The sequence below is a fragment of the Hordeum vulgare genome, chromosome 3H (genome assembly GCF_904849725.1).
Source record: "Hordeum vulgare subsp. vulgare chromosome 3H, MorexV3_pseudomolecules_assembly, whole genome shotgun sequence".
NCBI lineage: Eukaryota > Viridiplantae > Streptophyta > Magnoliopsida > Poales > Poaceae > Hordeum > Hordeum vulgare.
In genome coordinates, this window is record NC_058520.1 from 397474800 (window position 1) to 397496162 (window position 21363).

The 21363-nt window shown below is 46.3% G+C and overlaps 1 protein-coding gene across 1 annotated transcript; it reads left to right on the forward strand.

Moving 5' to 3' along the window:
* Window positions 1–17695: 17695 nt before the first annotated feature.
* On the forward strand, window positions 17696–19810 carry LOC123443970. Its single transcript, XM_045120555.1, has 2 exons — window positions 17696–18460; window positions 18665–19810. Exons 1-2 carry the CDS (start codon window positions 17892–17894, stop codon window positions 19338–19340), a joined length of 1245 nt encoding a protein of 414 aa, XP_044976490.1. The 5' UTR covers window positions 17696–17891; the 3' UTR covers window positions 19341–19810.
* Window positions 19811–21363: the final 1553 nt, after the last annotated feature.

A 21363-nucleotide genomic window follows, 5' to 3' on the forward strand; every position in this document is an offset into this window, starting at 1 on the left:
CTCCACGGATTTGTTTTCCTCTATGTTGCGCCACCTGTGGGCTTACTCCCACAGGCCGTCCCACTTCTCCTCTCTCGCGTGCAGGAGCCCGCGCGACGTCCCTCTTCTTCCTCCTTTCCAGCTCGACACTAGGGCCCCCCTATCAGCGACCCATCTTCCCCTCTCTGCTTTCCACCAGAGCACCTCGCGCACATGGCCGCGCCGCATCCCTCTCCTCTCCTTCCCCCTATTTAATCCCCCCTTGACGTCCTTGCCAAGGCTAGGGTTCCTCTTCCTCTGTCGCCACTTCTTCCCATCTCCCTCTCTTCTCTGTCGACGGCCTCAGGTGAGAGGAGGGCGCATCCGCCATGGCCGGCTCGTGAAGGAGCTCGCCGCCGTTGATGTTGTGGCTCTGCTTCCTCTCCAAGGCGACGGCGAGCTCGCGGGATCTCGTGGGAACCCATTCCCGCGGCTAGGACATCGACATCGCCTCTTCTTCCCCTACTTCATCGACGTCTCCTTCCGCTCCGACAAGCTTCTCTGACGCGGCTCCTTCCTCGTCGTCCTATGCTTCCTCTCCGGCCGGCTCGATCTCTTCGGCTGTGGGGTGAGCAGATCCTCCTCTTCCCCCTTCCTTGTCTTAGATCATGTGTAGGAGCCGTAGGATCGCCGCCGTGCTGCTCCCTGTCGCCGCCGCCGCCGCGCATCGTAGAGGTGTGGCTATGGTTCTTCTCGAGCAGATCTAGCATAGGAAATGGAACCATGGACGCATGGGCGTCCTTCCATCAACGAGCCAGTGCTCGATTTAGCTTGTGTCGTCGGCGAGGTAGCTCCCCTGTTCCGGCCGCCATGGATCAGCAGTGGATCCCGAAGGGTATGCTCAAAAGAGCAGAGACCCCTTCTCTGTCAGATACCGATCCGTAGCGTAGTGGTAGTGCGTTGTTGTTGCCTCTTGGAGGGCGCGGGTTCGGTTCCCCCTCGGCAACCTTTTTGATTTAATTACTTCGGCACAGTAGCTGCAGGGTAAACCATACCCTGTATGCACCCTCTCTCTAGTCGAACTAGTGATCGTAGCAGAGTGGTGTGGCTTTGTGGGCAGTACCACTAGGTCTGGGGTTCGATCCCAGAACCTACCCCTTTTCTTTTTCTTTCTTTCTTTTATTTTTTTCCTTTTCTGTATTAATTTCTTGCAGCCCTGATCATTGTAGCATTGTGGTGTGCTTGCACATGAGAGCATATATTTTTTTTCCTTCTCAAGCCAGCAAGGGAGTGTTGTAGTTTTTGCTAGCTATGTGAATCCATGGTGGTGCACTTGTGTGTTTGTGTAGATATACTTAATAGGGGATATGAGTAGGTTGTTTTTGTTAGCTTGTAAGTTTATGTGCATGAGGATGTGTGAGTTTGCACTAGGGCAGCATATGTAGATACATCTTTTGAGTTAGTGTAGCATGTGGTTTATGCATATGACCTCATGAGTGTGGTGTGTGTGTGGATGGGTTACCCCTCCCCACATACCTTGTGTGTGTGTGCATGTGTGTGTGTGCCTTTATATGCCCAAGTCAAGTTGACCTTTATATGCCCATGTTCTTTCTTATATAGTAGGGGTAGTATCTATGGTGTCAACTAGGTGGTTTCCTCTATTTCATGTGTAGGTGTTGTATGGTGTTGTGCTTGTTGCTAGTGATGGTGTGGTAATGTGCCAAGGCACCTAGGCATGAGTTCTACCCCTCATGTACCCCCATTGATGTTGTGGTCATGTGTATATGCTTATGTAGGTTTTGTTCTAGTGAATAGCACATGTGATGATGCACTATTCACTAGATATGATTCTATGTAGATTTCATTTCTTAGTTTGTGCCCACTTGTTCCAAGCAAGTGCATATGTTTTATATATGTTTTGGGGGTATAAAGATCCTAGGAATCCATTGGTGAAATCATTTGTTGTCTTTGGAACATTTTCTGGAGATGGCATATTTCATTTTGTTCTATGTTTAGAGCTCGGTTCCATGAGTTGTGGTGTGCCCATGTGTTTGGTTCTTGGTTGTGGTAGTAGAGGGTGACCCCCTCTACCACATGTTGGTTTTGTTTCATGTTTAGGAATCCATATGTGCAAGTTGTGCCCAATCAAAGTAGGCATGTGGCTGAAATTCCAGATTAATGAAAAATCTGAGATTTTCACAAAGTTTGAGAATCTATTTATATTTTCTTCTCCTGTAGATGAGCTTGTGCAGGTCAATGTGTTGTAGCCTTAGCTTTCAACTGGAAGGTTGAAGCTTATATGTTTGTCTAGCTCCCTATAAATTTTCATTCTATTTGGAGTCATGTAGATATTGTTTTGTCTGTTGTCAAAATGCTTCAGAGCATAAACAGATCGTGAGAATCTGGAATTTTCACTAAGTCCGTGAAATCTGATATTTTTGGGCAAGTTTGCAGCTGTGTAACTTTCTATGTTTAACTCCTTTGTGTGATATTTTTGCTTGTGCTTGTAGTAATCTTGGATAGCTAAAACCACATATCTTATTTGGCATGTTTAGGTGGCTGTAGGTGCTTTGCATGTAGCTCACAAAGTGCGATGATGTTGTTTATGGCAGATTGTGTACTTTTGTCATTTTGATGATTGTGAGTGCATAGTTGATGGTGTGGTGTTCTTCTTTGCTCCACCCCATACATATTGGATTGTTTTATGTCTTGGCTACCTGGAAATACCAGAGTTGAGCCATTGGAGTGTGTGGTGATGAATTTGACACGTAGGGCTTCATATCTTGTTTCGTTGATTCCCGTTGATCCGTAGCTCCGTTTGTAAAGTTTTTTATATGCTTTTGCATCGTTTTCATGTGAAGCATCTGATCATGTCATTCTCATGCATGTAAAGATATCTTAGGATGCAGTTATGTCCAGGAACATGTAATTACTTCTCATGCTTGTGCTAGTGATAGAAATAGTGATGCATGCTCATATTCATCTCATGCATCATGTGCTTGTTGCATATTGAGGTGTTGTTGTTCATTGGATGTTATTCTTATGTTGGGTAGCACCGGGATTGGAGAACGAGTATGTGGATTCGGGAGAGTACGTGTAGGACGATCAAGCACTATTCCAAGCTGAGGATATCACAGGCAAGATGATATGACCTTGATTCCATCTCTAGACTTGTTATGCTAGATTACGTTTCTTCCATCATATGCTCGCTGCCTACCACTGAAATAATTGCCTCCTTATATGCCATGAAACCCAAACACTTATCCCTTCCTAGCAAATCTTGAATGGCTAAGTAGGCTTTGCTCAGCTACTAATGTTAGCGTTGCTAGATGCAGGTGCTTTGTCTCATGTGATAACATGAGCTTGATATCATTATCTTAATTCTGTTATTTAATTTAATGCACCTATATACTTGGTAAATAACGGAAGGCCTAGCCTTTTGCCGGGTGTTTTGTTCTGTTATTGCTGCCATAGTTACCGGCTACCGGTGTTTGATTCCATATTGATCGCTCCTAACATGTTTGGGGTTGTTATGGGGACCACCTCGATAAATCGCGTAGGGTTAAGACTTGTCCAGCAGGACCCGACATTAGTTTTAATCTGCTAATCACTTAATAATAATTTGCATAGGGAATAGCTACCCCGAGGAATTTAATCAACAACCCGGGCCAGTGCTCATCATGAGTGTTGGTTCACCCACCTAGCAGTCGACAAACCCGCCCCAAGGAAACTTGAGGTTTGGTTCTTGTCCGCTATGCATAGATGGTGTTGTCCTGAGACTGAGATACGCGGCTCTTAGCAGGGTCGTCGACACACTGGGAGGTCCTGCTAGTCTTGTCTTACCTTGGCAATATATCTTGCATATAGGAATCCTGGTGAAGCTTTGGTTCTCCCCAGAGTTGAGGTTTTCCTCTAATGAATCCGACGAGATCATGAGATTCGTGATAGAGGGTTACTTTGCGGCCCATGTACGTTTGTGATGGACTAGTTGGACCACCCCTAGAGGGTTTAATCTTTCGGAAAGCCATACCCGCGGTTATGTGGAAACTTGCAATATTTGTTAACATCCGGTAATAGATAACTTAAACATAATCAAATAAAATTGCCAACTGTGTGCGTAACCGTGATTGTCCCCTTCGAAGATCTCCCTTCGATCAGGAACATGGTGGGGTTATGATTGACGTAGGTAGGTGTTCAGGATCACTTAGTCATCATCTATCATCGACCGCTGGTATAGACCACCTTCATATATGTTCTACGTAAGTTAGCCACCACATAAAGCTTAGGATGCTGCAACCTAAATAATCCACCTTTTCCAACCTAATAACTTTACTAGTTCTGGCACCGAGGTCATAGATTGCTGAGTCCCCGTGGCTCACAGATTCCTTCACAACACCAACAGGTTTAGGTACCCCCGAGACAGATGATCCCGACGACATGCAGCTGGCGTGGCAGTACGATGAGGAGAACGACCGCCTATACATGAACTATCCATAAGATTGAGGCGTGGTCGTGATCGTGGGCCATCATGCAGGGTAGCATAGTCATTTCTCATGTCTTGTAGTCATTAGCGGAACTACCTTGTTTGGATGCGTGATGTACTCTGATATATTAATGAGATGACAGTTGAATCCCTTATTGTCATTCCTCTACTATTTTTGTATGTTCTATGTTACCATGTTTGCGAAACGCTTAGATGCGCTTCTTTCCAATTCGGGATCTCGATCCCCAGATCGGAAAGGACAGCATCTTAGTCGTTACACAAGTAGAGCTAAGTAATAGAGAGATTAAACTAATTTTACAAAAGACTGTCAACGGGTCTAGAAAGAATTGGTCTAAGAAACTTGATGATGCACTGTGGGCTTATAGAACTGCCTATAAGAATCCCATGGGCATGTCTCCGTACAAAATGGTGTATGGGAAAGCATGTCATTTACCTCTTGACCTAGAGCATAAAGCTTATTGGGCAATCAAAGAGCTTAACTTTGATTTCAAACTTGCCGGTGAGAAGAGGTTATTTGATGAGTGGAGAACTCGGGCATTTGAGAATGCCAAGCTTTTCAAAGAGAAGGTTAAGAGGTGGCATGATAAGAGGATACAAAATCGTGAGTTCAATGTAGGTGATTATGTCCTGCTATATAACTCTCGTTTAAGATTCTTTGCACGCAAGCTTCCCTATAAATGGGAAGGTCCCTATGTTGTTGAGGAAGTATATCGTTCCGGTGCTATCATGATCAACAACACGGAAGGTAATTGTCCGAGAGTGGTAAATGGGCAGAGAATCAAGCATTATATCTCAGGTACTCCCATAAATGTTGAAAGCAATATCATCAATACCATAACTCCGGAAGAATACCTAAGGGATATTTATCAGCCTGTTTCAGACTTCGAAAACAAAGAGGTATGAGATTCGGTAAGAAAACAGAGTCCAAAACTTTTCCAGTAGGAAATTTTCTCCGTTTTGGAATATTAAAAAAAATACAAAAATTGGAAGTAGTCCGAAAAGTGCGCGAGGAGGCGACAAGCCTGCACGGCACGGGCCCACCCCCTGGCCGCGCCGTGAGGGCTTGTGGCCACCTCGTGCGCCTCCCGGAATCCGTTTTCGTGCACGATACTCCTTCTGGTCTGGAAAAAAAATCATTATATATACTTCCGTTTGGTCTGACCCCTGCATCACGTAGATTTCCTCTGTTTTTCGTTTCGAAGCCTGTTTCTGTTGCAGATCTAGATCGCTATGACTTCCCCAAAAGCTCCGAAGGACAAGATCTTCGAGAAGGTCATCAATCCCTACCTCACGGAAGTGCTGCAACACCCTCAATCTATCGAGATGCGTGAGGGGATGTTGCACATCCGTGATGTTGAGGGGCCTAAGAAGACCGGAAGCATGGAGACGAGGCTCGAAGCAATGGAGCAACAAGTCATCAAGTGCCAAGGGATGGTGGAGCGTGGACTCAACGCCAACCACATGATGATCACGGAGTTCACCAACAAGCACAGGATTGATGCCAATGACATTGGGAAGCACCTCTCCAGGCTCTATGACAGGGTTGATCAACTCCAGGGCCAGATGTATGACCTGCAGAACAAAAATTGTGAGTATGAGTATAGATTTAAATCAATAAGGTTGGGTGCAGATTTGAGGATTCCGGAGACTCATTCATCTTTCCATGGTGGAGCACCTATGCCTTGGAAGACGGAGGATCAAACTCATGTTGCAACAACTCCACCATCACCACCAAAGGAAGACAACTGAGCATTGGTATGGGCAATCCCCTTGGCTTTTGCCAAGCTTGGGGGAGTTACCCCGGTATCGTATCATCATCACATCTTTTGCCTTTACCTTTGTTTTAGTTTTCCTTTTCAGTTTTTCTTTTTCTCCAGTAGTTTAAAAGTCTTAGTGTTTTAGTCTTGAGTTTTTGCTTTGTGTCACCCCCGATGTAGTCTTGCTCGTGAGCCATATAATAAAGAGTGTCTTAGTTGAAGGGCTTTGCCTCTTGCCATGATCAAAAGAGTGAGAATATAACAAAAGCATGAAAGATCATGTAATGATCTTATGGGAAGTGATGGCTTCACATATGAAAAGAATGAGGATTGAAACCTGTTGAGGGTAGGAAAACGTAGACCTTGGTCATTGTTGCAATTAATAGGAAGTGATAAAGAAGGAGAGATTCACATATAAATATATCATCTCTGACACCATCTATGATTGTGAACACTCACTAAACTATTACATGCCTAGAAGTAGATGTTGGACAAGGAAGACAACATAATGAATTGTGTTTGCTTGGCTCTGAACAATGTTATATGATTAGAGATCCCTTAGCATGTGACGATTGCTTCCACCTCTTATTAGCCAAAACTCCCGCACCAAGTAGAGATACTACTTGTGCATCCATAAACCTTCAAACCAATTTTGCCATGAGTGTCCACCATACCTACCTATGGATTGAATAAGATCCCTCAAGTAAGTTGTCATCGGTGCAAGCAATAAAAATTTCTCTCTAATATGTATGATCTATTAGTGTGTGAAAAATAAGCTTTGTACGAACCTGTGATGAGGAAGACATAAAAGCGACAGACTGCATAATAAAGTTCTTTATCACAGGAGGCAATATCAAGTGACATTCGTCCGGACTAAGAGGACACGCATCCAAACCTCAAAAGCGCATGACAACCTCTGCTTCCCTCTGCGAAGGGCCTATCTTGTACCTTTACTTTTTGCCCTTGAAAGAGTCATGGTGATCTTCACCAATTCCTTATTTTGCCTTTGTCTTGCCTACCCTCACATGCTTGGGAAAGATCTACATTCATATGTCAACTTGGAGGTAAGTATTCATGAATTATTATTGTTGACAGTACCCTTGAGGTAAGCAGTTGGGAGGCAAAACTGTAAGCCCCTATCTTTCTCTGTGTCCAGGTGAAACTTTGATCACATGAGTACCACGTGAGTTGTAGCAATTGTAGAGAACGAAAGAATGATTGAGTATGTGGATTTGCTTTACAAGCTCTTATTTGACTCTTTCTGATGTTGTGATAAATTGCAATTGCTTCAATGACTAAAGGGTATCGGTTGTTACTTCTCGGTAAGGTTCTTGATCCATGCTTTACTTTGTGAAGAAATTATCACTTTAGCATGAGAGATTATATGTTGGTATTGCTGTTCTGATCTTGATCATGATGCATGCATGTTCGTATCTTGTTTTGTCGACACCTCTCTCCCTAAGCATGTGCACATATTTATTGAGCTCGGCTTTCGCTTGAGGACAAACGAGGTCTAAGCTTGGGGGAGTTGATACGTCCATTCTGCGCAACTCCAAACACCGTGAAAATCAACGGGGATTTTTTTCCCAATTTATCAAAAATACTGGGCCGAAGAAGTGCCAGAGGGGCACCAGGGGGTGCCCACAAGCCTGCACGGCGCGGCCACCCCCCAGGCCGCGCCATGGGGGCTTGTGGGCAGCCCACTGGCCCACTGGCCCCCCTCTTTTGCTATATGGAGGGTTTCATCTAGGAAAAAAATCAAGGAGGAGCTTTTTCGTGGTTTCGCCGCCGCCACGAGGCAGAACTTGAGCAGAACCAATCTAGAGCTCCGGCAGGACGATCCTGCCGGGGAAACTTCCCTCCCGGAGGGGGAAATCGTCGCCATCGTCATCACCAACACTCCTCTCATCGGAGGGGACTCGTCACCATCAACATCTTCATCAGCACCATCTCATCTCCAAACCCTAGTTCATCACTTGTAACTAATCTCCATCTCGCGACTCTAATTGGTACTTGTAAGGTTACTAGTAGTGTTGATTACTCTTTGTAGTTGATGCTAGTTGTATTATTTGGTAGAAGAGTTTATGTTCAGATCCTTGATGCTACTCATTACCCCTCTGATCATGAGTATGATTATGCTTTGTGAGTAGTTACTTTTGTTCATGAGTACATGGGATAAGTCATGCTAATAATAGTCATGTGAATTTGGTATTCGTTCGGTATTTTGATTTGTTGTATGTTGTTTTTCCTCTAGTGGTGTTATGTGAATGTCTACTACATAACACTTCACCATTATTTGGGCCTATAGGAAGGCATTGGGAAGTAGTAAGTAGATGATGGGTTGCTAGAGTGACAGAAGCTTAAACCCTAGTTTATGTGTTACTTCGTAAGGGGCTGATTTGGATCCACTAGTTTAATGCTATGGTTAGACTTTGTCTTAATTCTTCTTTCGTAGTTGCGGATGCTTGCGAGAGGGGTTAATCATAAGTGGGATGCTTGTCCACGTAAGGGCAATACCCAAGCGCCGGTCCACCCACATATCAAACTATCAAAGTAATGAACGTGAATCATATGAACATGATGAAACTAGCATGACAGAAATTCCCGTGTGTCCTCGGAAACGTTTTTCCTCCTATAAGACCCTGTCCAGGATTGTCCCTTGCTACAAAAGGGATTGGGCCACTTTGCTGCACCGTTGCTACTTTTGTTACTTGTTGCTCGCTACGAATCATCTCACCACACAATTACTTGTTACCGACAATTTCAGTGCTTGCACATATTTCCTTGCTGAAAACCACTTGTCAGATCCTTCTGCTCCTCGTGGGGTTCGACACTCTTACTTATCGAAAGGACTACGATTGATCCCCTATACTTGTGGGTCATAAGCGGGCAAAGTCGACAAAAGCATATTGGATATACGTGATATTGATGTGTACTTTACTAGTCCTCCTAGTAGCACCATGGTATTAGACACCGGTTCGGTTGCTAAGTGTTAGTAATTTGAAGTAAAAGCTACGGAATAAACGGATACTAGCAAGGGTGAGGTGATCATGTGTGTTGGAAGAAATTTCAAGGTTGATGTGATCAAAACATTACACGCTCCCTCTACCATCGGGATTAGTGTTGAACCTAAATAAATGTTATTTGGTGTTTGCGTTGAGCATGAACATGATTAGATCATGTTTATTGCAATACAATTATTCATTTAAAGAGAATAATGGTTATTTTGTTTGCTTGAATAAATACATTCAATGGTTTATTGAATCTCGATCGTAGTGATACACATGTTCATAATATTGTTGCCAAAAGATGCAAAATAGTAATGATAGTACCACTTACTTGTGGCACTGCCACTTGAGTCATATTGGTATAAAACACATGAAGGAGCTCCATGCTGATGGGTCTTTGGACTCACTCGTTTTTTTAAAGTTTGAGACATGTGAACCATGTCTATTGGTATAAACGCATGAAGAAACTCCATGCAGATGGATCGTTTGGACTCACTTGGTTTTGAATCACAGGAGACATGTAAATCATACCACATGGGCAAGATGACTGAAGGCCTCATTTCCCAGTGAGATGGAACAAGAAAGTAACTTATTAGAAGTAATACATTATGATGTATGCAGTCCAGTGAGTGTTGAGGCACACAGTGGATATCGTTATGTTCTTACTTCACAGATGATTTGAGTAAATACTAGTATATTTACTTGATGAAACACAGGTCTGAATTATTGAAAGGTTCAAGTAATTTCAGAGTGAAGTTGAAGATTGTTGTGACAAGAGGATGAAATGTCTACGATATGATCGTAGAGATGAATATCTGAGTTGCGAGTTTGGTACACATTTAAGACAATGTGAAAATTGTTTCACAACTCATGTCACTTGGAACACCATAGTGTGATGGTGTGTCGAACTTCATAGGCGCGCCCTATTGGATATGGTGCATACTATGATGTCTCTTATCGAATTACCACTATAGTTGTTGGTTAGGCATTACAGACAACCGCATTCACTTTAAACAGGGCACCACGTAATTCTGTTGAGATGACATCGTATGAACTATAGTTTGGAGAAACCTAAGTTGTCATTTATTAAAAGTTTGGGGCTGCGACGCTTATGTGAAAAAAATTCAGCCTGATAAGCTCGAACCCAAAGCGGATAAATGCATCTTCGTAGGATACCCAAAACAGTTGGGTATATATCCGATCTCAGATCTGGAAGCAAAGTGTTTGTTTCTAGAAATGGGTCCTTTCTTGAGGAAAAGTTTCTCTCGAATGAATTGAGTGGGAGGATGGTGGAAACTTAATGAGGTTATTGAACCGTCACTCCAACCAGCCTGTAGCTGGGCACAGGAAGTTGTTCATGTGGCGCCTACACCAATTGAAGTGGAAGATCATGATAGTGATCATGAAGCTTCGGATCAAGTTACTACAAACCTCGTAGGTCGACAAGCTCACGTACTGCTCGTGAGTGGTATGGTAACCCTGTCTTCCAGGTCATGTTGTTGGACAACAATGAACCTACAAGCTATGGAGAAGCGATGGTGTGCCGGGATTCCGACAAATCGCTAGAGGCCATCAAATCCGAGAGAGGATCCTTGTATGAAAACAAAGCGTGAACTTTGGAAGAACTACTTGATGGTCATAAGACTGTTAAGTACAGATGGATCTTTAAAAGGAAGACAAACAATGATGGTGAATGTCACCATTAAGAAAGCTTGACTTGTTGCTAAGATGTTTTTGACAAATTCAAAGAGTTAACTATGATGAGACTTTCTCACTCGTAGTGATGCTAAAAGTATGTTGGAATTATGTTAGCAGTTGCTGCATTATTTATGAAATCTTGTAGATAGGATGTCAAAACTTTGTTTCCTCGACGGTTTCCTTGAGGAATAGTTCCAAATGGCACGTTGGTACCAACACCTACAGGATGACATAGAGATTTGTAAAGCACACTCAGATCTGAAAGGTTCAAACCCGTTAACTAAAAACCTCTCTCACAAGCAAGACATGATTGAACCCCAGAACTATATGGGTGTTAGATTCATTACAATCACATAGTAATGTGAACTATATTGGTTATTAATATATTTCCTTGTTCATAATAACCGTTCATTATCCATTCTAAAATTGTATTGATTGGAAACTCAAATACATGTGTGGATACATAGACAACACATTGTCCCTAGTGAGACTCTAGTTGACTAGCTCATTGATCAAAGATGGTCAAGGTTTCCTCGCCATAGACAAGTGTTGTCACTTGATAACGGGATCACATCATTAGGAGGACGATGTGATTGACAAGACCCAAACTATGAATGTAGCATATGATCGTGTGAGTTTATTGCTACAGTTTTCTGCATATCAATGTATCTGTTCCTATGACCATGAGATCATGCAACTCCCGGACACCGGAGGAATACCTTGTGTGTATCAAACTTCACAACGTTACTGGTTGACTATAAAGGTGCTCTACAGGTATCTCCGAAGGTGTCTGTTGGGTTGGCATGAATCAAGACTGGGATTTGTCACTCCGTATGACACAGAGGTATCTCGGGGCCCACTCGGTAATACAACATCACAACAAGCCTTGCAAGCAATGTGACTAAGGAGTTTTTCATGGGATCTTGTATTACAGAACGACTAAAGAGACTTGCCGGTTATGAGATTGAACTAGGTATGGAGATACCGACAATCAAATCTCGGGCAAGTAACATACCGAAGGACAAAGAGAACAACATACGGCATTAACTGAATCCTTGACATAGAGGTTCAACCGATTGAGATCTTCGTAGAATATGTCGGAGCCAATATGTACATCCAGTTCCCGCTATTGGTTATTGATCGGAGAATGTCTCAGGTCATGTCTACATAGTTCTCGAACCCGCAGGGTCTGCACACTTAAGGTTTGGTGACGTTTCGGTATGTTGAGTTATAGGTGGTTGTAACTGAAAGTTGTTCGGAGTCCCGGATGAGATCCAAGATGTCACGAGGAGCTCCGAAGTGGTCCGGAGGTAAAGATTGATATATAGGAAGTCCTGTTTTGGTCACCGGAAAAGTTTTAGGTACTTCGGTAGTGTACCGGGAGTGCCGGGATGGTACCGGGGACCATCAGGAGGGGTGTCACGCCCCGAGGGGCCTCATGGGCTGTGGGAGGAGACAAACCAGCCCCTAGTGGGCTGGCCTAATACCCAATCAGGCCCATGAGGTTTGAGAAGAAAAAACCTAAAGGTGGAAGAGGCGGAAAGGGTTTCCAAGTGGAGAGGAGGAACCCTACTCCTAGTAGGATTGGAGTAGGACTCTTCCATCTCCAATTTCGGCCAAACCTTGAGGGTTTGAGGCTGCCTCCTCCCCTCCCTCCCTCCTATATATACTAGAGGAATTAGAGGCAGCCCTAACCCTAATTGCCATGCCCTGCTTGATTAGTTCACCACCACCACCACCACCCCGCCGTGCTGGAGAACTCATCTACCTCTCTGCCCCTCTTGTTGTATCAAGAAGGCGGGGATCGTCATCGAGTTGTACGTGTGTCGAACACGGAGGTGCCGTCTGTTCGGCACTAGATCGAGATGGATCGTGATGGGATCGCGGGACGGATCATGATGAGATCGCAGGACGGGCTACGATTTGAATCGCGAATATGTTCCACTACATCAACCGCGTTATATACACTTCCACTTAGCGATCTACAAGGGTATGTCGATTCACTCTCCCCTCTCGTAGATGATCATCACCATGGATAGGTATTGCGTGTGCGAAGGAAAATTTTGTTTCCCATGCTACGTTCCTCGACAGCCCCGAGGGGGTGGCTGTGCCCTCATGGTTTGGGGGAACCTCTCTTGACCTCTGGCCCTTCTCTCTGTCCCATTAATTCACATATTCTCCAAGAACCCTAGGGAGCCTCACGAAACACTTTTTCCACCGCCGCAAGCTTCTTTTCCGTTGTGTGCACATGTGGAGCCATGTTCCGGTACTCTATCAAATGGGGGGTCTATCAGGGAGGGCCTCTACATCATTCTTTCTGCTCCTATGGTGTTGTGTGAGTAGTTCGCTACAGAACTACGGGTCCGTAATTAGTACCTAGATGGCTATCTCGCTCTCTCTATGTTCTCTGTTGCCATGATCACTGCGATTCTTGCGGTGATCTATCTTAGGTAATCACTCTTGTGCGGTGCGTTTTTTGGGATCCGATGAATTGTGGGTTTACGTTTAGATTATTCATGAGATTATATTGAGTTCCTTGCTGGTCTTTTCATACATATGCATGATTATGATAGCTTCATAATTCTCTCCGATCTATTGATTTGGTTTGGCCAACTAGATTGATTTCTCTTCACTGGGGGAGATGCATTTTAGTGGGTTCAATCTTGCGGTTCTCAATCCGAGTGACATAAAGGTTCATGACACATATTGTATTGTTGTCACTAAGCTTAAAACGGTGGTTCTGATTCCTATTAATTGGATTTACTTTGTCTACATCATGTGATTGTTCTCCAAGCGTTACTCTATTTTTTGTTAATACTCTAGATGCATGTTGGATAGCAGTCGATGGGTGGAGTAATAGTAGTAGATGCAGGCAGGAGGTGGTCTACATGCTTATGGACATGATTCCTATATGTAATGATCATTTCCATGAATAAATATTGTATAACTATGTGCTTTTCTATCAATTTCCCAACAGTAATTTGTTTACCCACTGTAAGCTTTCTACGAAAGAGAAGCCTCTACCGAAAACTATGGCCCTCGGGTCTATCTACAAATATATTTTAAAAAATACAAAATACCTTATTGTTCTTATTTACCTTTTATTAATTTTCCACTTATACTTATCAAACTACCACTACACCAGTTATTACTTGCAAGGAATAGTTCAAGGGGATTGACAACCCTCTTACGCACGCTGCCTGCAAGTGTGTGCTTTTTTGTGTGTAGGCACTGAAGACGGAAAAATGCATGGTCCTCCTATTGGTTCGACAACCTTGGTTGTCATTGAGGGAAATACTTATCTATAAGGTGTTGCATCATCCCCTCCTCTTCGAGGAAAAAACACAACGCAGTTGCCGGGGACTATCACCAATTTCCTATGAAGTACCTTGTCACAAATTATCATTCACTTGTTCTACTTTTTATTTGTTGTTATATTTTGCTTCCTTAAAAAAATTGAAAATATAAAAATATTTATCTTTGCTAGTTTACTTGTTTGATTGCTTTACTTGCTAGTTTACTCATTCTGCTTGTTACTTTGCTTGCTTGTACACCATATCTCAAGACAACACTAAGTTGTGTGACTTATCGAATACTAATAACAATGGCTTTATTAATACTTCTATACCTCCCGCCACTAGTGCGGAGTTTTATGATATAAATACCGCATTGCTAAATCTTGTGGTGAAAGAACATTTTTTAGAGAAGCCCTAATGAGGATACTACTTCTCATCTCAACACCTTTGTTGATTTATGTGATATGCAAAAGAAAAAGGCACCGCACATGCTCCCGGCCGGCGAGCTCGAGGCGCTGCAAGGAGGCGGTGAGCTCAAGGCGACGAGCAGCAGCGGCTCTCGACCGGCGAGATCGAGGGGAGGCGGCGAGCTACAACCGGCAAGCAAAAAGGTAGCAGTGGCTCCCAACCAGCACGCGCTCCCGATGACGATCTCGAGGCGGCGAGCTACAGGGGAGGCGACGAGCTACAACCGGCGAGCAGCAGGGCGGCAGTAGCTCCCGGCCGGCACGCGCTCTCGGCCGGCGAGCTCGAGGCGGCGAGATGTAGGGGGGGCGAGCAAAAGGGCAGCGGCGGCTCCGCCCCATGCTGGAACGAACACGGAGAGGAGTGGCGGCGGCAGCGAGCTGCATGGAATGGCTGCAACGGCGAGCTTGAGGAGGGACGAGCAGAAGGAACGGACCAATTGGTCTTTGCGCATCGTTTTTGTTGGAAATATGCCCTAGAGGCAACGATAAATAGTTATTATTATATTTCCTGTTTCAACATAATCGTTTATTATCCATGCTATATTTGTATTGAATGACAACATAGATACATGTGTCGATACATAGACAAAACAATGTCCCTAGCAAGCCTCTAGTTGGCTAGCCAGTTAATCAATGATAGTCAAGATTTTCTGACTATATGCAAGTGTTGTCACTTGATAACTGGATCACATCATTAGGAGATTCATGTGATGGACTGGACCCAAACTATGAACGTAGCATATTGATCCTGTCGTTTTATTGCTATTGTTTTCTGCGTGTCAAGTATTTATTCCTATGACCATGAGATCATATAACTCATTGGCACCGGAGGAATACCTTCTATGTATCAAACGTCCCAACGTAACTGGGTGACTGTAAAGGTGCTCTACAGGTATCTCCGAAGGTGTCCATTGAGTTAGTATGGATCAACACTGGGGTTTGTCACTCCGTGTGACGGAGAGGTATCTCGGGGCCAACTCGGTAATGCAACATCACACACAAGCCTTGCAAGCAATGTGACTAAGTGTATGTCACGAGATCTTGTATTACGGAACGAGTAAAGAGACTTGCCGGTAACGAGATTGAAATAGGTATGCGGATATCGACGATCGAATCTCGGGCAAGTAACATACCGAAGGACAAAGGAATGACATATGGGATTATATGAATCCTTGACACTAAGGTTCAACCGATAAGATCTTCGGAGAATATGTAGGATACAATATGGGCATCCAGGTCCCGCTATTGGATATTGACAGAGGAGTGTCTCGGGTCATGTCTACATAGTTCTCGAACCCGCAAGGTCTGCACACTTAAGGTTCGATGATGTTTTAGTATAGTTGAGTTATATGTGTGGTTACCGAATGTTGTTCGGAGTCCCGGATGAAATCACGAACGTCACGAGGGTTTCCGGAATGGTCCGGAAATGAAGATTGATATATAGGATGGTTTCATTTGGTCACCGGTAAGTTTCGGGCAATTCCGGCAGTGTACCGGGAGTGATGAATGGGTTTCGGGTGTTTACCGGGAGGGGCCCACCCACCCGGGAGTGAGCCCAAGGCCCTAGGGTGGCGCACCAAGTCCTTAGTGGGCTGGTGGAGTCAGCCCAAGAGGGCTATGGCGCGACATATAAAATACCAAAGGAAAATAAGAAAAAAAGGGAAAGAGGGAGGTGGGAAGGAAGAGGACGACTCCTCCTTCTCAAACCGAATTGGAGGAGGAGTCCTTCTCCACCCTGCCGACCGGCGCACCCTTGGGGCCCTTGTGCCCCAAGGCTAGCCCCTCCCCTCGTCCTATATATATTGGTGGTTTAGGGCTTTTTGAGACATAACTTTGCCACGTGCAACTCAAGCCTATTCCACATAGTTTAACTCTAGATCGGATTTTTGCGGAGCTCGGGCGGAGCCCTGCATGAGTAGATCATCAACACCACCGGAGCGCCGTCACGCTGCCGGAGAACTCATCTACTTCTCCGTCTTGCTTGCTGGATCAAGAAGGCCGAGATCATCGTCGAGTTGTACGTGTGCTAAACGCGGAGGTGTCGTCCGTTCGGCGCTAGATCGGAACGGATCGTGGGACGACGGTGATTTTAATCACGAAGCTGTACCACTACATCAACCGCATTTCTTAACGCTTCCCGTTTAGCGATCTACAAGGATACGTTGATCTAATCTGCTCTCGTAGATGGACATCACCATCATAAGTCTTCGTGTGCGTAGAAAAGTTTTTTGTTTTCCATGCAACGGTCTTCAACAGTTTTAAGATTGTCCAACGCGATGTACGTCGCACATGAAATACCCTACGCCTGATGCAGAAATTCTGGGCGCACTGGATGAATTTTGCAGAGCGCTTGCTTTTACAATGTGTGTTGGAGATGCTTCGCGTGCTAAATTAGATTATTTTTTCAACACTGACTACTTTTAGCGTCTTTGTGGAGGACGTGGAGTATTTGAGCTCAAGCTCAAATGCACCCGCTTGAAAAGTAAAATCGAAAAAAAATCAAAATTATTTCACAAAATTTTGAATTTTTTTTTTATGAACTTTGACAAAAGTTCTAAGTGCTTGTAAATTTTCATTATGAGATCACATTTGAGTAAGGCGTGACAAAAAAATAAAAACAATGCCCTGAAAATGCTACTTTCGAAAGCATTTTGAAACACTGATTTTATTTATTTTTCCACGCGTTACTCGAATGTGATCTCATGATGAAACTTTTCAAGCACTTAGAACATTTGTCAAAATTTATTAGAAAAAATCAGAATTTTTCAAAATATTTATTTTTTATTATTCACGCGAGTGCATTTGTGCTCCAGCTCAAAAGGGTACTTTCCCTCTGTGGAGATGTTCTTAGTTATTGCAACAGTTTTTGCATTTCGCTGCACAAACGAGGCATGCATCATATTGGACGCCAACCATTTTAGTGGGATCACGCACCGCCCATATAGCAAAGAACACAAAATAATTCCTTTTTTCATCTGTACAGTATACTAGTAGAACAAAGTGAGGCGAGCCCTACAAAACAGATCTCTTTCATCCCCGGCCACAAGAAAGAAATCCAAAACCCGATGAAGTAGCGCACCAGGTCAAACAACCGAAAACCGTCTCGCCAGCCCAGCCCTGTATAAAGAGCAAGACCCGGCAAACTTGTCTCCCAAACCAACAATCCCCATCCCCAAGAAATTAAACCTCAACAAACCCCTCCCATGTCCGACCACCACCTCGCCGGCGACCACCACTCCTCGCCGGCGACCACCGCCACCACGGCCCTCGGAACCCTGCTGCTCCTCCCATCAGAGCTCCTCCACGAGATCCTCATCCGCCTCGCGCTCCCGGAGCTGCTCCGCGTCCGCTCCGTCGCCCGTCCCCTGTCCCACCTCATCTCCTCCCCGGACTTCCGCCGCTTCTACCACCTGTCCTCCGTCTCGTCCGGCCCCGCCCCGGCCGCCGCGTGGCTCCTCGTGTTCAAGAAGCTCCCACCCCGCGGCGCCGCGCTACGGGGCTTCCACGGGCCGTCCGGCCGCTGGTTCCGCATCGCCGTCTCGGACATCATCTCCCCCGCCGTGCCCCCGGGGGAGGACCTCTACTTCCTCGCCGCCTCCGGCAGCTCCTTCCTGTTCGCCGCCAACGGCCGCCGCGAGCTCGTGGTGGTTGACCTCTCGGCCCAGTCGGCCCGGCGGCTCCCGCCGTCCCCGCTCGGCCCCCGCGGCACCTCGTCCTGGCGTCGCTTCGGCCTCAAGCTCGTGGCCGATCCCCCCGGATCAAGCCAGTTTAGGTACACGTCCTTTTCTTTCGGAGGATTCTGGAAATCCTCATTTCTTTTCTCTCTAAAAACAGCACTAGCCTTGACGCTATTCTTATTGTACTGTAATTCATTTCACAGCGGTTATTATTCATCTGATTGTTTTGTGGCTGTACGTTTTATTCTGATGTTGATACGTTTCATCTTTTCTTTTTTTTTTCTCCAAAAAAAAACAAGGTTTCTCTTCGCCGAGCTGGTGAACAACACGCCCTTCCTCTTCGAGTACCAGTCTGACACAGACGCGTGGCAATCATCGGAGGCGGTGCTGGCAAATGGTCCCGCCGCACCGGCAGGTCCCGACGGCACGTACCTGTGCGCTGCCCACGCCGGGCCGGACTGCGTGATGGTGTACTCAGGCCCCGGCGTGGAGAGGCCGGTCTTCTTCCGGCCGCGGTTCCCGCACAACCCGAACGCCGGTGGCCACGGCGACCGGCTCCACGTGTATGGCGACGGGAGCGCCGTGGTGGTCCGATCGACGGTGGTGGACGAGCCGAGCCGAACCCGGGTGAAGGTGGTGGCGGGCGTGGACCTGTACGGGCTCGGGCCGGAGGTGGGCGGCGACTGGCAGCTGGTGTCCACCGTGCCGGGCGAGCTGATCGAAGGGTTCAGGAAGCCGTACGCCGTGATGACGGGGCTGCTGGCGGAGAGGGAGGGCGCCATCAGGCTGGTGCTCATCTCCAACTGCAGGGGTGCGTGGGACCTGGTGTGGCTGTCGTACGACCGCGCGCGCGGAGAGTGGAGGTGGGTGCCGGTGCCGGACTGGGGCGGCGCCAAGGGCCTCAACATGGCCGGCATCGCCGTGTCGTCCACCTTCTCCCGTCTCTGGCCGCCGGCGCCAACCATCTGCCGCTGAAGCGAACCGTGTCATGTCTTGCCCGTACGTGTTGCTTGTGTCTGTACGTACGTACAGTGGGCAAGGTAGCGTGGGGGATTATCGTTCTTGGTTCTTGGGAGAGGTGTTTGGCCAGACGTGGCAACAAAGGCCCCCACCATCATCCGAGTGGTACCTCCTCTCCTCTGTTCTCCCCTCCATGCCGCTGGGGCCAACGCACAGTGCGACATGATCCTGTGTGATAGGTTGGTCGATGCGGACAAGTGATGGCGTGAGTGTGTGTCTGTTAGATAAGGAGCGGTGTGTCCGTGTGTGTGCGCTTTTATCCTTGTACCGGTGCTCCCCGCCCTTCTTCATAAATCCGGTATGTGCTTTCTCAAGAAACAAAAATACGGTATTACCTAGAAAATAGTGTATCTCTTCTCGTTCTCATCTGTGAACCAAGAGACAACTACAGTTTTGCTATGCTACTATCAGTTACTGCCTGTCAAGAGCATCTACAATCGCATTTCACAAATCCGATTTCTCAAACGTCCGTGAAGGCATTGACCGGTCGTTTCTTAAATCATGTAGTCCATATCCAGGTATTCTATATATCCGATCCTCTATATCCATATTAAACCATGCAACATTGATCCAATTGCATAGGTCATGAAACGGATATAGAAATAGACACACAAAGATATCCAAAAAATCACCGAAGTTCACATAATGCACATAAAACGATGATAAGTTTAAACTGCATCTAAAAACTTGAAATTAAAGTGGAAAAGACGGATCTTCACCACTTTTACGCCGGCTCTTTCCCCTTTCGGTTGATAGCGCAATTGTAGGCGTTGACGGCTGGTGGAGGATCGCTCGAGTCATCGGACCAGGCATCGTGGTCGTCACCGTCGTAGGAGGAGGAGGAGCCGGAGAGGGTGATGAGCCCATTGAGCTGTCGGACGGCCCTATCATGTTGCAGCTTGAGCTTTGTCAACCGAGCTGCCTCTGCGGCCTCACGCTCGACTGCTCAATGGCAAGCTGGAGTGCCTTGCCGTTCTTCCGTCAAAGCCGCCGAGCGTCGTACGCGAACGGTGGTAGACCCAAGCAAGGAGTCGCTCGTCCCCGTCGGGCTCCAACAAAAACCAGTGATGGCGGCGCACACAATTCTCCGATGTGTCCCTCTCCCTTGCATGTTGCCTCTCGCGCGGGCGGCATGCGCCTACGATTCCGACATGCACGTCCGGGCCAGCAAGGCGGGCACAAGCACTGACCGCTGCCACGTGGGGCAGAAGCTAGCGGGGCCAGGGGATGACATGGAGGAGGCGCAGACTTCACAACCCTCGCGGAGCTGCACTCAGACCAGGAGGAGCCACCTCTCGCATCTGTGCTACGCCGGAGAAGAAGAGGCAAGACGGTAGATCCAGAACTAGCCCTTGTGTACACCTTGAACCACTCAAGGGCGGTGTGAAGGGCCAGCTCCTCGTTGGCATCGAGGTCAGGGTCGGAGCGGCTGTGAGATCTCGACATGGTTGTCGGAGTCGTTGGACAAGATTGGAATCAAAGAAATCGGAGAAGGTGGAATAGAAGAGATGGAGCAACATCGGAGTGAACTGAAGTAGGGTTTCCGGGTTGGGGATATTCGTGGGATGAAGCGGGTCAGCTTGGGCCAGGCGGACGTGGTGGAAATGCCTGGGGCACCCCATATCCACCCTAGATTTAGGCTAGATATGAAGGACGTCGGACGGCCCGGGCGTTTGAGGCATGCTTGAGACGCATGTATGGGTCACCTTTTTTGTGACTCCGCTCGGGCGTTTGAGAAAGGTTTGGGACACCTGACTCTAGATGCTCTAAGGGCATCCCAACGCCCACCCCTAAAATGGATGCAGTATTATCCCTAGACATGCGTGGTGTTGTTATCATGTCCAAAGAGTATCCTCAAACCGCCCGCAACCATCCGAACCGTGCAGTCCGGACCCGTGGTCTGAACGTGTTTTGTCATGCTACACAAGCCTCTGCATGTCCGTTGACTGATCTGGGCGCACTTTTTCCCACAAAATTG

What these genes read in the sequence shown, in the direction of transcription:
- LOC123443970 (XM_045120555.1), top strand. Translation starts at nt 17,892, where the DNA reads ATGTCCGACCACCACCTCGCCGGCGACCACCACTCCTCGCCGGCGACC. An exon ending in CCCGGATCAAGCCAGTTTAG is followed by an intron (nt 18,461 to 18,664) that starts GTACACGTCCTT and finishes AAAAAAAACAAG; the next exon opens with GTTTCTCTTCGCCGAGCTGG.